The sequence below is a fragment of the Chenopodium album genome, chromosome 3 (genome assembly GCF_948465745.1).
Source record: "Chenopodium album chromosome 3, dcCheAlbu1.1, whole genome shotgun sequence".
NCBI classification, from domain to species: Eukaryota; Viridiplantae; Streptophyta; class Magnoliopsida; order Caryophyllales; family Amaranthaceae; genus Chenopodium; species Chenopodium album.
Genome location: NC_137836.1, coordinates 80,360,877 through 80,377,441, shown reverse-complemented (window position 1 = coordinate 80,377,441; position 16,565 = coordinate 80,360,877). Strand labels below are relative to the sequence as shown.

Sequence of the window (16,565 nt, the reverse complement as noted above, 5' to 3'; positions counted from 1 at the left end):
ATATATATATATATATATATATATATATATATTTTACGGTGGACTTGTGGACTTGTGGTGGCGAATTACGGTGGCTGGTAAAGTGTAAAAATGGTTGTTTGAAATCTGGATAAGAAACATGGGTATCGAACGGCTATAATTTTGGGCTCATTATAATTTTGGGCTATAACATGGGTATAGAAAGGGAATAAACTCAAAAAGTATATAGGGGCTATAATTTTGGGCTCATTGGCCGCAGCGTAAGTCATTCATATTTGTAAGCTCGCTTTAGTTGGCCTACAAATTTCTCTCTGTTTTTGAAAATATGGCTACGAATTTAATTAATACTCCGTAGTGAACTGTGTTAAGTACTACATAACTACATAAGGCTTAGTTGTTCCTATCTAGAGGTGTAAATGAGCCGATACGTTCGTGAACTACTCGCGAACAAGCTCGGTCAAAACTCGTTTTTTAAGCTAACGAACAAGTTTGAACAAAAATCTTAAGCTCGTCAAATAGATGAACAAAGCTCGATCAACATATCATAAATGAACAACTTACTAATTGAGTAATTTAAGGGTATATTTTATGTAATATATTTATTTAGATTTTTAGAAATTACTAATTTTTACCCATTGTTTAATTATTCTTTGCTTAAGTTGATGGTTGAGGCCCAGGAATATATTTTATACTCTATCACTCCCCCTCCACTTTGAAGGAGGGGCGGATGAGATTCGAACCCGTGACCTTTGTGTCACGCTGGCTCCGATACCATGTTATTGGACCATCTTATTAGGAGTTTTAGGCTTATTAGGTTTCCTAATGTATTGTGTATATATATGTGTTTATGATCAATACAAAGCTTAATTCATTTTCTCCTATCTTTCTCTTGTTTAAAACTGAAGATTATATTTTAATCTGAAGATTATATTTTAAGCTGCTTCAAGTAACCCTTTAGCTCAAAATCGAATATAGAGAAGTTAACGAGACATAATGAACCTCTTAGACTCTATCAATCTTGTCATGGTGCAGTGGTGCTTCATCCTTTCTCTGGACGCCAATGTCAAGACTTTATTCGTATTACTACCTCATATACGAAACATATGTAGAGCTATGTTACTCGGACACGAATTAAGGGTCTACTTGGATACGAGTGTCGAAGTATCGGACTTGGTCATTTTGTAAGAAAAAAACTAGTTTTTAGTTAAAAATGAAGTATCAAAGTAGACAAACACGACACGATATGACACAACACTGGATTAGTCGATTTACAGAGCATTTGTTAGGTAAAAAGAAATTAAGCAAAGAAAACACAATGAATTACTCATATAAAATTAAAAGTATGAAACACAATGAAATTAAGCTAAGATGAAAATTAAATTACAAATTCACAAACACATGGCTTAAGCCTATATTTCGAATCACACCCATACACACTAATTTTCACTGTATCTTTACCTAGCTTTCTAGTATACATTTCACAATATATCAGAAATATATATTTCACTTATAAAAGTCATATGTTAACTCTTTTTTTTGGTATCAATAAGATTAGATAACAACAAGCTGTTGAACTCTTCATTGGAATCAAATGAAGAGCAAAAAAACAAAACTGTAGCAATCATCTTCGATTTCAACGATACCTCCAATCAAATCTGTCTACTTGGAAAGGTGGGTAAAGATCTCCACACAAAGGGACAGAATGAGGAATCATAGGGACTGAGTCAACACTACTTCGAGCTTCACCACTAAATCTTGTTCTTGTCCATGACATATGATGATTCTGAATTTCCTGAAGCGGCCGCCTCTGAAAACTGTTCTGCTGTTTGGCCTTGTTTGATGCTGTAAGGTTCATGTACCTTGGTTTGCTGCAACTGCTGTCGTCTGTTCTGCTTGTGCTGCTAGACACCGGAGTTCTAGAAGCTGATAATGATGATGTAGAAGTTGAGGATTCTTCAGGAAGAAGTTTTGAATTTGGTTCAGAAGAGGTTCGAGCAATATGTCCTACATAATTAGGCCTTCTAACAATCTTCACTTTTTCTGAATTCTGATCAGAGATACTTGAACAGTCGACTCTTAATTTGTTTTGCTTTGAGGAAATCTTAGAGAGTGGAGACATGTATGGAAGGGGAAGGTCACTTCGTACTTCCTCCATCAACCTAGTTTCCCATGGTTTGCTAGCCATCCAACGGTCCAACCAACTCCAACCGAAGCTACTCTTATCAAGTTTCGGAGGTTGAGAAGTGGTAAATGATTTGTTCTTCCCTAGGTTCAAATTGGGGCTGCCTCTGAATTGCTGTAATAAGATAAAAGGCGCAACTTGTAAATTGTCATGCTGATAAAACAGTATGTAGTAGGAAATATTTTTTGCAAATCGTATACCTGTTGAGTGGCAGCATATGAAATTGCACGTTCTCTCTTGATGGCTGCTTCTTGCCTTGACTGCAGCTTTGTCCTGATTTCATCCGCGCTTCCTCTACTGTCACACCATCCTTCCTATAAACAGACAACAGTTTATGTCACCCACAAAAACAATTGTTTTAACGCTGCAGGGGAAGCAATCCTATGAATGATTCTTAAGTTCATGTTCTTAATTCAAGCATACGACTCGTTATCCATTTACCTCTGCTTCCTTAACAGGATCGGCTTGAAGACTGTCGACTGATCTCAATTCATCCTGTCCTTCAAATGCCATCCTCACTCGGTGGGCCTTGACATGCGCTTGAGCTCTAACAAGTGCTTGCATACACCTTAGAGTAACTGCAGCTTGCTTCCTTACTAATCGACCTCGGACTATAGCCTGAAGTTTCACAAGAGATTTCAAGGCCCTTAAAGCCCGTTTCGCCTACCAAATCATAGATTCACATACATATCAATATCAATATCAATATCAATATCAATATTACCCCATTACTTTCAAATTAAAGTGGCAAGGGAGGAACAAATCTGATTCACTCCCACAATAATTCAAAGGGTATCATAGAAAGTTTGCACCAGAACCATATAAAATAATACTCCAATACTTTAATTTTGCACATTAATAAAAGAAACTCCCTCAATTATGTTTCATACAGCACTAACTGGCATAACATAAAGTTTGCATAACAGAGTCAATTCATTTAATATCATGGATGATACAGTATATGTTGGCATCCATTAGGATTACCATTTACCAAAAGACTAACTTTAAATTTGTATGACATGTACAACCATAACCTATAATCCAACATAAATGATTAAACTCTGGCTAATTAAAAATCACAATACATCAACATGTTTTTTCACAAAATTACCACAAACAACTTATTCCTCCCACTTTAAATAAGCCACATTCTATTTTAGTAGAATATCCTGAAATTATAAGTCACAGATTAATGAGTATTCCCACATTACTATCATTTAGATTTTTCTAGTCTCTCAACTCAACAATTATGTAATTTTCAAGCAGGATTCCTTTATAATAACCCCAAATTATAGAATTGAATACAACATACAAGCAAATTACAAACAAAAAAAACAGAAAAATAAAGACTTTTAGAAGAAGAAATATTATACCAAAAATGCACGAAAAGCAGTTTGAATACGAATAGCAGCCCATTCTTGACGAACGAACAAGAAATTCTTAGAAGGAGCTCGAATAACAGCAGCCATGGCAGCATTAATTCTTGCATCTCCACCACCAGCCGTTGATGTAAAATCAGACGGTTCTGATTGCGCCACGCCTTTGACTGATGGATTTTTCCAAAGTCTCCATCTTTTTCGACTCTTCACTTTCTCCTACAAACAAGCTTGAAGATTCAGAAGGAAAACAGGACAAACAAAACCCAGAAAAATAGGAGAGAGAATGTATAGAAAGATGATATTTTTATAGTAACTTAAGCTTACATGATGATCATTTGAGTTGGGTTTTTTAAGATTGATTAAGGATTTTAGCCAATTTGATGAAGCACCCATTTTGAGAAATTCGATGTTTTTTTGGAGATTTTAAGGTTGGAGTATGTTTTTGTTTGGATTGTTTGTTTTTATGTTTTAGAAGAGAGAGAGAGAGAAAGAGTGTTGGGACAATCGAATGGTAGATTTTGAGTTCAAGTAAGAGGAGAGAGAGTGTGAGTGAGTGAGTGAGTGAGTGAGTTATAAGAGTGGAGATGTTTGAAATTTGAAATTCGAAAGAGGAAGAAGAGAAGTGTAACGGTAATGATGAGAAGAAGAGGAGGGAAATTGCTTTGCTTTTATTATGCTTTTTCCCTAGACAAGCTTCCTTAATAAAGGAGGATATTAAGGTTAAAAGCTTTTCTCTGTCTTCATTGGCAATTACTCGTATCCATCATTAATTTCACTCGTGTTATCTATTGAGTATTACTCATATGAATATCTTTTTCGAAAAAAAGTTACACAGAGAAGTAACATGAACTAAAATAACTACGAAATAACTATTTAAAATTTACTCCGTATATTAAAGTACTAAGTACGCGTCTTAATACCATTCCCTCATAATGAAATAGAAATCCTTATTTATTGACAGTAGTTATTTGAATTCTTCACTCTTCTTATTGTTCAGAATATTAATATCATGGACCACAAAGCTGGGACCTCTTCAAACTTTGGTACTAGGGGAAGGGTACCTGGAGATTGTTGTAGTCAAATAAAATTTGAAACTAAACAAATCATCAAAGTGAGTTATTACAAAAAACATATACTCCGTACTAATTTAAATAATGCAATTCAGATTTCAAGTTGACAACTCCAGTTTGACTTTGCATGAGTATGTTGTATTCTTGTGTGGAGTGAACTGTGAAAATACATGTAGGACAAAACATTTGTGGGATCAAAGTATATAATCTATATATTAACTGTTAGAAGTGGTACAAATGGAGAATCCAAAATATCCAATAATAGTACTAATAATTGTCTGAAATTCCTCAAATTAGGACATAAAAGTACTAATCCAGTCTTGGAAGCTGGAACTGTGCAGCTGCTAATTCGGTGTGCATACTCGGACTCTGCCCGCTTCTATGTACCAAGTAAAATGAAAATTGAAACTATTTTGTCGGAAATATGTTGTGACACTGCTAGTGCAAATTACATTGTCGACCTGAGAATCAATTCTTCAGGTTCGTATACCAGTATGACGAAAAGGTTTGATTTCTTGCATATTGAATTCCTTCACACACAATCGACAATGTCTGTAAGAGCTTGCAAGCCCTCAGAAAAAGCAATTACAAAAGAGGACATAAATATCCAAGATTTTTCAGAATTTTTTTATGAAAAATCTAGTCAAAACCCAATAACATAATAATTTGATACATGAGCAAACACTGAAGGTTTGAAACCAAACTTTGAAACATTCATCCTCTGTAATTTCTAAAACAAAAACAGATAGAATTTACATAAACAAACTGCTGGTGGCTGAGTTGAATCAAACAAGTAAGAGTCAGAACGATTTACACTCATTCCCAGAATCCAAATTCAATGATAAGAGAGCGTTGAATCCAATTAAACATTCTTGTGACAGAAACTTACATCATTCTCTTATTTGTCATCTTTAGAATCCTTTTTTGGATGGATTGCTCCAACAATGGCCTCAACTTCTTCCTTCACCCGTTCAAATAAATTTGGAGCTTTGATTTCATCGACTGGTGTACTTTCATCTATATCATCACTCGTCCCATGAGTTTCCTTGTGGTGACGTGGTGAGGCTGGTGACTTATGATGAAATAGTGCTTCAATATCCTCCTTAGTTTTTTCAAAAAAATCGAGACACTTCACCTCCTTCTCCTTCTCTGTCATTAAGAAGCAAACTTCTTAGAAGCAAGCTTTGTGATATAATAAAAACAAGCTATATCTAACAGCTACAGACAGGCACAATTCTTCAATTGTAACAGAGACAGTCTTCCTATTGTTAATTGTTACCACAACATCATATAAGATTCAAAACGTATTCTATGACTGAATTCCATCATAGAAAGATACCCATGCCCCTGGAAGTTATACAGCATCAAAAGATCTCAAAGACTTAAGTTTTGTGAATTGCAAAGCCTATTGCACAATGTAAATTCCTTCTGGGATAGATGTAAGAACAGAAGTTCTTGGTGAGCTAAAAGACTATGGAGCAATAGAAAATGTGGAGTTCAACTTCAATTTTCCTTCTTCTAAAAGTGTAATATAACCTTCTACACAACACTTATCCCATAAAACTACGAAGCAATTATAACCACAGACTGACACTCTATAATGACTATAAATATTTGAACAATTGAAAGTTTGATGATAAAATTCATAGATACTCTACAAGAAACACTATCCAACAAAACGTTCGATTTGGACTGTAACTTAGCATATGATATTCAAGTAGAACTTTGTTGTCTCTATGATTCAAAATCAGCTCATATGTATTCTTGCCAACTATATTCCTGAAAACAGTTCTACAGCCTTGCAACTACAGGTACTTCCCTAATTCTAGTTGTTTCATCAATCCAATGAGGCCAACAAAGCCACAAATTGGTTAGCAAATAACAATCAAAGGCGGATATAGAATAAATAGGTTGGTGGGGCAATAACGAATTGTCAATTCAATACATGTCATTTTATCCATGTATGATTATGATTCTTTAAGGGCCTCCAAGAATTCAAAAGGTTTACTATTGATGATATTGTAGGAGTGGCTTTACCGCGCTTAATTGTTAAACTAAATCATCTTTGCTTCTAATTGAGGGTTCTACCCCTTGATTGGAGCATTTCACCTAAATTAAAAGTTATAAAGGGGAGAAACCCTACAAACAGCAGCATCAATTTATCAACTTTACATCTACCTTATTGTAGGGTATTTCAAGAAAAATCACCAATTAATTAATAGAGCAAGTGACCCCATTTTAGTACTTGATTTGGGTTGCTTTCAAATACACAAGAATGCAGCTGTAAACATTACATCTTCAATTGATTTGGAAAACAATGAATTCCCAAATTAATCCACGCCCAAATTTGCAATTTTTTTTTAATATATAATTAGCTTATAAATCGAGCATCAATCAAATATTATATACTAAGAACTGGAAGAACTTAAGTTACTGAAAATCACAAACAGCAACACAACCTAATCAAGATTCAAAAATTAAACCCATAAAAATCATAAAATAAATGGAGGAGAATGAGAAAATATAATAAGATAATAAAAAGTTGCATACTTGGGTGAGTATCTTCTGTGTTTGATGCAGCAACTGGGTGGTCTGCCATTAGAGAAAATTTGGTTCGAAATTATGTAAGAATGAATGATTAAAGATTAACTCGATGAAGAACTTGTTTAATAAAAAATGAAATTTGGGATATTTTGTAAAGGATTTAGCAAATGGGTTTGTTTTGAGACTATTGACAAAACAAAACTGTTGGAATGAGTTGGTGGATACGGTGGATTTGATTCGCTGACTTTTTTTATTTTTACTTATTCCTTTTCTTTCTTATTCACCGAATAATTATAGATACTCGTATTATTTGATGAATGACTCTAATAATGTTTTTTTTATTGGTATAAAATTGTGTTTATATGGTATTATTAAATTACAATTTTGTACCAATGAGTGTTATTAGAGTCATTAATAACTCAAGTTATTAAAGGCTGAGAAAAATGGTCAACCCACTCACATACCGACCCTAATGCAATGAGAGGAAACCCCACATTGGCCACATAGGCTGACGTCGATCTACACATCTTAAGGTTGTTAAGTAGAGATGTATGCTAACTCAGTGGCCCTGTGGGTAGCAATTTCAAAAATTGAAAGATTATCTCTATTACATTGAAAGTGGAGATGTATGTGTATGATGCTTGGTTAAACGTATAATTTTAAGGGCCTGTTGTGATTTACTAAATTGTGTTAATTGAAATGAAGTTAAGTGAATTGAACTGATTGGAGCTGAACTGAACCGAATTGTTTATGAGAGAAAAAGTTAGGAACTGAACCGAAATTAAGCCGAAGAGAACAAGCTCTAAGCCTCTAATCCGCATCATATTAATAATAACTACCATCATACTAAAAATTGAAATATTATCCCTTATAATTGGTGTCATGGGGATTTCATTCATTTACAGCTTTCTCATTTAAACGTTAAAAATGTTATTCAATAACTCATTGTAAAAATACTTCCCTAATGACTATGATCAAAGAGTATTGACCTATCATAGAAATTTGCCTCTGTTTATGGGTTTTATATATGGTAATTTATTTTGACACACTTATTATACTGTTATTGACACACCTCCATATAAGAAATGTATAGAAAAATGTGCTCTCGCAATAAGTGTGCCTAAATCACTTTTTGGTACTTCATATGCCAAAATCAAGTTGCGTATTTTCTTCCATCTTATCTATCCTTCTATTTTTAAATTTAGAAGTAAAATCAAGTCAAGAAAGAAAAAAGAATAAAAAGTGTAACGTTGGAGTTGACTCGAGACTTGACTCAGTTGAACAACGATGTGAAATATGAAGAAAAAAGGTGGGAGCAACGAAGAAGAAGAATAGTAGAGCTGCACATATATAGCATAGCCATGTACTACAGCTACGTTATTTAAAGGTCCATGCAATTACACAAACTGCGAAGCATATGTCATGTCGCTGCTTTCTGAATTAAACAGCAGTGATTTATCCAATCATTCAATCATCTATCCATCTTCCATCCTAAACTTCACTATGTTCTTCACTTTTTCCAAATCTGGTACTGTACAAGTTTAAAGTTCTCCCAATTTGTTTCTTTTTTTTGGCCTAATTTAAGCCTCTTTTTGTTTGGAGATAATTCATTTTACACAAGCTGTTTCATTTTGCCCAAATTCTCAAAAAAAAAAAAGTTTAAGGTGGACTAATTTGAGGCTAAGAATTGTTAACATTGGTTAGAGATTTCTCCACGTTCCTTGTACACCTATTTTCTTACTTGAAAAAAGTATCTGTGATATGGAAAAGATATGCGAAAAAAACACAATATTTTACTTGGATAAAGTCTATATATAATGTTTAATATTTTGACATACTCAAAATGAAATTTAGGCATGTAAAATTGTAAATAGGGTAGATACTACAAGTGCTTGCACTACCTACGCAACCATCCAAGATTTTTTTTTTAAATTTTTTTACTACATCTGTTACAAATTATTTGCAACGATTTGACATAAAGTAGAGAGGAAAAATGTCTAATCGTTGCAAATAATATGTAACGGAGGTAATATTTTTTGGTAAGGTTGGATCACACGTCAGCTAGATAAGTACAGAGACATAATAAAAGTTTACATGTATGAAACCTCACATATTTTCCTTTAAAAAAAAAAACCTCACATTTCATTAGACTTATTAATTACGAAATACAGTGATAATCTCATTACCTGCATCACTACACATAAACAGTATTTTTTTTGTTTTTTTTAAAAAAGGATCAATAGTCACTCTCCAATCTCAGCCTACTGCATTACTGAAATGGAATTTCAGAAACTGATATAAAAATAATAAATCCAGAGGAAATAAGTTGCAGCAAATCAGAAAATATGTCAGCACTATAACCTCTCAAACAACACATACGACTTTCAATATAATTCTCAGTAATGTAGTATTACAAGTCACGTCACCTAATTCCATCTCTCATAAACCTCAATTTGTTATAAATTATCACATTTTCTCAACCACTACAAATAAAGAATTTACCATAATATATATCACAGTCCAGTTCCATCTCAGGACATTAACATTTTTTCCGAACATCACAAATATTAGTATGATACTTGGAGTCCTGATTTTATCTCAAATAGCCGACTCTGAGTCCAAGCAACATAGACATTTATTCTAACAACATAGTAGTGAATATGTACTGCTAATAATTTCTAACAGCACACAAAAGTTTTTTTTTTAAAAAAAAAAAAAAAGAGAGAGAGTTTACTGGAAGAGTACTCCAGTAGGAGTAACAAACTTAATAAAGAAGCTATGAAGAAGGAACCTGCAAAACAGGTGACTGAATCATAAATTGGGATTCAATAAATAAGGGAAGAAGAAAGGATTCTGCAACTGAAGATCTCTTACCTTTTCTAGGAACCAAATAATATAATACAGAGAAAAGGCACTGCAGTCAAGGATCCCTATGCTCTACCTATTCTAACAATTCCAGAGATCTTGTAGGACTCATCCCTATTTTCCCTTCCTTTTCACTTCTCAGATCCATAAATGGCAGCTGTCATTTGAGCCATCTTATTAGACAATCAAACTTTCAAAGCTACCCTAAAAAAAAAAAAATCTGTCTTTTCTGCAAGTGTGTTGTCATAGGTATAAGAAGAGTTATCAGTATATCAGTAGAAAAGTAAATATAAGACACAATCCCTTGTCTTTCAAGCAAACCCCTCTCTCTCTCTCTCTCTCTCTCTCTCTCTCTCTCTCTCTCTCTCTCTCCTCCCAATGCAAGAAGAAAGGCCAGTAAACTTAAGGGTTCTCTCTGGATTTTCAGTGTTTTTTCTTATTGGCAGAAATTTGGGACCCAATGCAAGAAGTATATACTGTATATATATAATGATCATGAAATCATGCATAGCATTGTTCAACTCCAAGTGATCTGAATCATCTTTCACTCTCTCTTTCTCTCACTAAAAAAGAAAATACTTATCGTTTGAGTTTCTGGGAGCAATGAGAAAGAAGTTGTTTAGCACAGTTGTGTTACTTCTGCAAATTGTTGCTTGGGTTCCTGCAACTAGTAGGCTTTTGATTCCAAACCATGATTCTTCTTCTCTGATATCAGGTACCTACTGTATGTTATTTCATCACCATTTTGACCTGTTAAGAAAATTTGCTAGTAACATTAACAGTATCAAGAACTACGATCACTCTACATTCCGGGAAAATAATTTTGGCACTCCGACTGAGAGAGCAGAGTTTTAATGCTCTGATCATAAAGAGGAGTGCCAAAATCAGTTTCCAACATTCCGCTTGTCCCAATCAAACCAAAACTATAATCACCCCTAACTAAAATTTTTCTGTGTTCAGGTACTGGTGGAAGTCCAGAGAGTTCACAAGCTCCCTGCAGTTCAATAGAGGTATAATCACTCTCGCTCTCTCTGTCTCTATCTCTCTACTTATGAATCTATCTCTATTTTTCTCTTGTTTGAATATTAACATCCAATAATAAACATTTTTGCAGGATTTACAGAAACTATCAGAAGCAAAAAGCTACAGAAATGAACTTGGTTCAAGACCCCCGAATTGCGACCACAAATGTGATGGTTGCAACCCTTGTGTAGCCATACAAGTACCCACAATAAGCGGCGGCCACTTAGGAATACAGTATGCAAATTATGAGCCTGTTAGTTGGAAATGCAAATGTGGGGCAACATTCTACAGCCCGTAACTATTTTTGTTACCCTAAAGTCTAGGTATTTATAAGTTAAAATCTTATCTTAAGTTCAGCAAATGCTTTTTTACTCTGTTTTCTATCTTGAGTGAAGTCTAGAGTGCATTTAGCTCTGTACAAATTAGGCATTCTATTTGAGATATGAGTCAAATCAATGTAGAAGTATATATTAATCATCTGTACTAAATCAATATTCGAGTTTTCTCAAGGTTTTGAGCAAAAAAATTACATCAATCTTATCATGTCAATTCTATTCTATGAGACGTGTAAGTCATCAAATTAGAGGACTCACATTTCCTCCTCTACCTTTCCTTGCTGTCTTGGATAGGTTCGATTTGAATTTCACCCACCAGATATCCCTTGTCGTTTGTGCTGATATGAAAGATTCAGCCAAGACTTCATAATGTCGTAAGTCGTAAACCCAATGGCAACAGACGGGACAACTTTGATGTAGTTAATACTCAGACCAGCAAACAACTGCCTCCATCCTTGACTTTGAACAATCCCCCTAAGGCCTTCAATGGTGTTTTTATACCTTGTTCCACCTTGATGCAAATTTTCAACCTGCAGTCGACATTTTACCTAAAAGTCAGTTATTGAGTCATACGCACACAGGTAGGCTCTTTTTCATAGTACTTTTTGTTACAAGATAATTAAATCTGAAATAAGGGATGTTCATCCAAAGAAAGTGATAGTTGGTTAATTAGCACCAAAAAACACAAATGAAAAAGAAAGGAGAAGGGAAACAAATGCATTTGAGTCACCCAAGTGGCCAAGTTGGATCTAATCGTTCAATCATGCAAAAAAACTAATTATGCGCACTGCCCCAGTTGTAGTTTGTATCAATAGCTGTGTGAAACTCTCTTTGTCATCGCACCAGTAAACTCAAGATTAAATGTTGTAAGCTAAAGGTTTGAGAAAAGGGCCATATTTTGCTGAAAGCAAGGGATTGGAACAGCCAAATGATCGCAAAAATGACAAGTACGATGCTCATAGAGACATGGATGGCACTTTGCACAATCATTCTCATGTCAATTCGACACGACTAAATACAATCAGCTTGGCATATCCAAAGACCTTGTATCAAAGGAAACTGATTAAGAGTAGCACAGATCATTTCACATGACTAATCCCATCACATCTCCTAAAAATCAATATGGAAACTATCAACTCGTTGAGAATCTCCTTCAGAATTTGTGCTACCCCCTCAATCCCAAATTGCTAGCTGATTTGCTGCAATCACTGCTTTTTAGGTCAAAGTTCATCAACTTTGACAATAATTATCCATGATACTCCTTGCTATCTTTTTCGTTAAATGTCTTTTCAATAAATCAATTTTTAAATTTTTTTTAACTATATGTAATTAAAAATATATTAATAGGCAAACATGAATAAAAAAAAAATAATAATAATAATAAAAAGAGAGAGCAAACAGTTAGGACAAAGGGAGTAGTACACTGGGTTTGCCACTATATCTTGGTATATCAACTACACAACCATTACTACAAAATGTTTATGTTAACTTATTGGCAGGCTCTGGGAGTAGTTGAAGGCTTGAAGCCACAGACTAAATCCCATGCAATGTGTTATTCATCCCTAATTGAACATGCAGAATTGAGTAATTTAAATTTATTTTTATTTTTTTTTAAAAAAAAAAAAACACAACAACAACAACAACAACAAAAATATTGATCTAAAGATGCTGAGCAACCCAACCAATGTAATATATAATGAACCATTAAGCATCCAGATATAAGTACATTATGAAATATGAATTATGTAGTTAGGATTCCTAGTCCAATGAAGAAATCTAAATATAGATAAAAAAAAAAAAATAATAATAAAAATAAAAAGATTGCCACTATACCTAATAATAAATATAAAACGAAATAAGAGGTAAAAAAAGGGGGGGGGGGGGGGGGGGGGGACGAGGACACTTGGAGAAATTTACCTGCATTTGTCGTCTAACAACATCCAATGGGTATGTGAAGGTTTGTCCAAATAATCCAGCTAAAGCTCCACAAGAAAGCCTTAATACAATGGATTTTTGATGCTCATCAGGAACTCTTCTTTTGAGCTCCTCGTATATATAGAACTTCAAACCAGCGTATGGAAGGATTCCAACAAGTGTTGGTCCTGCTCAAACAGTGAGTCACAATGTCACATGGCATATACAGTACTTACAAGAGTAACAACTACGTAATTAGTCCAAAAAAGATAGCATGGCATGGGTAAAAACAATCCTTCCTAACTTCTTATTAACTAAACACTGACCTAAACAGCCATAATTTTTATGCTTTAAGGTGTGACTGTGCGAGTGTGTGACCGAGAATTTTCATATGAAGGGGAACATCCAACGTACACGTGATAATAAGAGCAACAATCACAGTGAACCCTTTAGAATGCAAGCACTGAAAATAATTTAGTTCTCCTAAGCAAGTACTTACCCACGCCACGATACAAGGCGCGCACACCGCCTTCATTGTAAACACGCTTAAATACATCTTTTACTCCACTATATGATGGAGAAGAGTTGCTGCAGTTCAAACTGCTCCTGAAAGTTGACCGTTTGTCCACTACCTTAGACCAGATAAATGATGACAAAAGCCATGAAAATACACATTACCAACCAACTACAAAGTCAAATTCTGGTAATGAAACAATAAGAATGTCATGACCCTTAATAAATGTAGGATAGGCACCTGATAAGCAAGCTTTGTCCTCGCCAAGTCCAAGGGGTATGTGCATAAAACTGCAGTACCACCAGCTGCTGAGCCGGCTATAAGATCTACAACAGGTCCTGTCCCCAGGGAAGTACAATTATCATACAGCCAAAACCGGTATCTCTCATACGCCATGTAATGCAAAGCTGCATAAGGAACAATCCGGAGGACACTTGCACCATTCCCTCTAATAAGAAATCGAGTAGTTTAATACAAATTAACAACTTGCACCAACCAAACATAACTGTGAAAACAGAAGAAAAAATAAACAACAAACCAATAAATCAAAGCCTTACTTGTACAACCCTTGTATCCCTTCATGATTTAGCACCTTCTTCAGTGACCTGTAGACCCCAAGAGAATGAAACCCATCCGTTCGTGTCTACAAATGTGTTAAAAATCTCATATAAGCACTGCAATTAGTAACTAGTTCCTCTAATCATTGTCACCCTGATTTCACGTTCATATTCATTCAATTAATCAATTTCTTATCAACCCCAAACAACTAAAATCCTCTACAAGTGCCTAATTTCCACAAAACAACAACCCCAAAATACTCTTTTACCAGTGCCATTGCTCAAGATTATTTAATATGTAATCTTCAACAAACACAAATTACTACTTCCATCCCAGTTTACTGGCTCCAGTTTTCTCATAGGTGTTCCAAATTATCCAACTCATTACTTATTATGAATTATTTCTCTCTAATTTGTCTCTTGAATTGGGTTCTAAATATATACGGAGGGATTATAACAAGTAATAACACCAAATAATATCCCAAAAACAATTCAAATCAAAACATTCACCTCATAATTTCATAAATTCATCAATTAACTTAAAAACACAATACAATTAGCAACAAAACCAACAACTAAACCCATCTAATCAATTTAACAATCTTCACTACAACCCCAATTAATTAAACAACATCAAAATTAAAAATTCAATAAATAAAAAAAAAAACCTGAAAAAGAATCTTAATTCTTTCAAGGGGGGCAACAGCAGTCTTAGCAAAGGCACCAGCAGCACCACCAGCAATCAATTCCCTGACATAAACAGGCAAAGAATCAACAAAAGTAGGATCATCATCAACAATTAAGCCGGCAACATTCGATGAAGATGACAACGTTGTACTATCCGAAGAACCCATCTCGAAATCTGAGGAAACAATTAACTGAATTGGGGATTACCCGCCGGAAGAGGGGAATTGGGTGTTCTTCCGGGGTAATTTGATTGATCTGAATCAACCGCATTAAAAGGGGTATTTTAATGAATATTCAGGAAATTTGGAAAACAAATTTATCATTGGACACGTTTTTTCCTCTTTTCCTTCTACTGTGGAAAGACACAGTGGAAGGAGGAAACTTCCCAACGCTTTTTTTTTTGGTCTTCCTTTTTTTTTGGCGCTTTTGTATTCTACAGTATTTTTATGATTTGAGTACTAACAAGTAACAACCTTTAACAAATTCTTATATCCACTGGGGTTTATGTAGAGGCGAGGCCGTGTAGGCATATGCAGTATTTGTTGCTCATTTGAAAATTAGAAAATCTAATAACTAAGGGCTTGTTTGGCATCATTTTTGGTTTTCGGTTTTCTTTTTTTTTAAAACCAAAAACCAAAAACAAGAAACAAGAAAAAGGTGTTTTCACTTTTCTGTTGTCAGTTTTCAAAATTATCATGATTTTAATAAGTCTATATATTTTTTGATTCATATGTGACATATATAATACACTTTTAAAAAACAAAAAACCAAAAAACAGAAAACCACAGCGATGTTAAACTTTTAGACAGGCGATAAGGCATCAACAATTGGCGTTTCAACTTTTCGCCAAATGTTGTGTCACGTAGGATAGAGATATAGAATTCAATTTGTAGGATAAAAAAGTGTTAGGATTTTAGTTTCAATCAAATTTGGATAGAATTTTAGGTTAAAATTGTTAATTTAGAGTTTTATTTTTGATAAAGTACCAATATTTCATAGGTACAAATTGAATTATAATTTTATTCAAAAATAATTAGATTATAACTCTCATAAATTATCATATAAATTTATTTTTTGTATCATATTTTTTTTTGGAGAGAAGGAATTAGTTCAAAATGTACCACATCCATTATTGTTTATAATATATTCTAATCAATTAAAATAATATACTTCACAATCTAATACAATTTTATTACTATGTGTAAACCTGTCAATCAGGTCGAGTCACGAGTCATTTTAGACAGAGTCATTATTTCAGGTTACGGGTCAAGAAATAGTTTTCACCAATATTATTATTATTAGTCATTACATGTCTACAAGTTTAAATCGTCACAAAAACGCATCAGTTTTTAACTAATTTTGTATCAATGATATGCTTTAAAATTTGACATATAGATTAAAAATAAATCTTAAAATTCAAAATCAAATGACTAAAAGAAAATGACTAAAAGAAAATCAATGAAACTAGTAAGTAAAAAATTCAAAATCAAATGACTAAAAGAAAATCAATGAAAGA

The 16,565-nt window shown here is 33.9% G+C and overlaps 2 protein-coding genes and 1 long non-coding RNA gene across 4 annotated transcripts; all 3 read right to left on the bottom strand.

Moving 5' to 3' along the window:
• Positions 1–1,329: 1,329 nt before the first annotated feature.
• LOC145618946 (protein IQ-DOMAIN 6-like) lies at positions 1,330–4,057 on the bottom strand. The gene is made up of 5 exons (XM_081673558.1): positions 3,865–4,057; positions 3,535–3,756; positions 2,603–2,824; positions 2,362–2,475; positions 1,330–2,275 (listed from the first exon to the last, which is right to left on the bottom strand). Exons 1-5 carry the CDS (start codon positions 3,931–3,933, stop codon positions 1,613–1,615), a joined length of 1,290 nt encoding a protein of 429 aa, XP_081529684.1. The 5' UTR covers positions 3,934–4,057; the 3' UTR covers positions 1,330–1,612.
• Positions 4,058–5,105: 1,048 nt separating this feature from the next.
• On the bottom strand, positions 5,106–7,414 carry LOC145618942 (uncharacterized). Its single transcript, XR_014108083.1, has 2 exons — positions 7,161–7,414; positions 5,106–5,759 (listed from the first exon to the last, which is right to left on the bottom strand). It is a non-coding gene; the product is annotated as an uncharacterized LOC145618942 (long non-coding RNA).
• A 3,003-nt stretch (positions 7,415–10,417) lies between these two features.
• LOC145624417 (mitochondrial carrier protein CoAc1-like) lies at positions 10,418–15,485 on the bottom strand. 2 transcript variants are annotated; one of them, XR_014110426.1, is made up of 7 exons: positions 15,031–15,485; positions 14,363–14,448; positions 14,046–14,253; positions 13,791–13,923; positions 13,295–13,479; positions 11,636–11,907; positions 10,418–10,769 (listed from the first exon to the last, which is right to left on the bottom strand). XR_014110426.1 is itself a non-coding variant. In XM_081677447.1 (6 exons), the coding sequence occupies exons 1-6, from the start codon at positions 15,214–15,216 to the stop codon at positions 11,686–11,688; spliced, it is 1,020 nt and encodes a 339-aa protein (XP_081533573.1). In that variant the 5' UTR covers positions 15,217–15,485; the 3' UTR covers positions 11,490–11,685. The 2 variants fall into 2 exon arrangements, 1 of the variants encoding a protein (XP_081533573.1); XM_081677447.1 differs by lacking the exon at positions 10,418–10,769 and having other exon boundaries at positions 11,490–11,907.
• Positions 15,486–16,565: the final 1,080 nt, after the last annotated feature.

What these genes read in the sequence shown, in the direction of transcription:
- LOC145624417 (XM_081677447.1), bottom strand. Translation starts at nt 15,216, where the DNA reads ATGGGTTCTTCGGATAGTACAACGTTGTCATCTTCATCGAATGTTGCC. An exon ending in GGGATACAAGGGTTGTACAA is followed by an intron (nt 14,254 to 14,362) that starts GTAAGGCTTTGA and finishes ATTTCTTATTAG; the next exon opens with AGGGAATGGTGCAAGTGTCC. An exon ending in GGACAAAGCTTGCTTATCAG is followed by an intron (nt 13,924 to 14,045) that starts GTGCCTATCCTA and finishes ATCTGGTCTAAG; the next exon opens with GTAGTGGACAAACGGTCAAC.
- LOC145618946 (XM_081673558.1), bottom strand. Translation starts at nt 3,933, where the DNA reads ATGGGTGCTTCATCAAATTGGCTAAAATCCTTAATCAATCTTAAAAAA. An exon ending in CCAACTCAAATGATCATCAT is followed by an intron (nt 3,757 to 3,864) that starts GTAAGCTTAAGT and finishes GCTTGTTTGTAG; the next exon opens with GAGAAAGTGAAGAGTCGAAA. An exon ending in CTGCTTTTCGTGCATTTTTG is followed by an intron (nt 2,825 to 3,534) that starts GTATAATATTTC and finishes ATGATTTGGTAG; the next exon opens with GCGAAACGGGCTTTAAGGGC.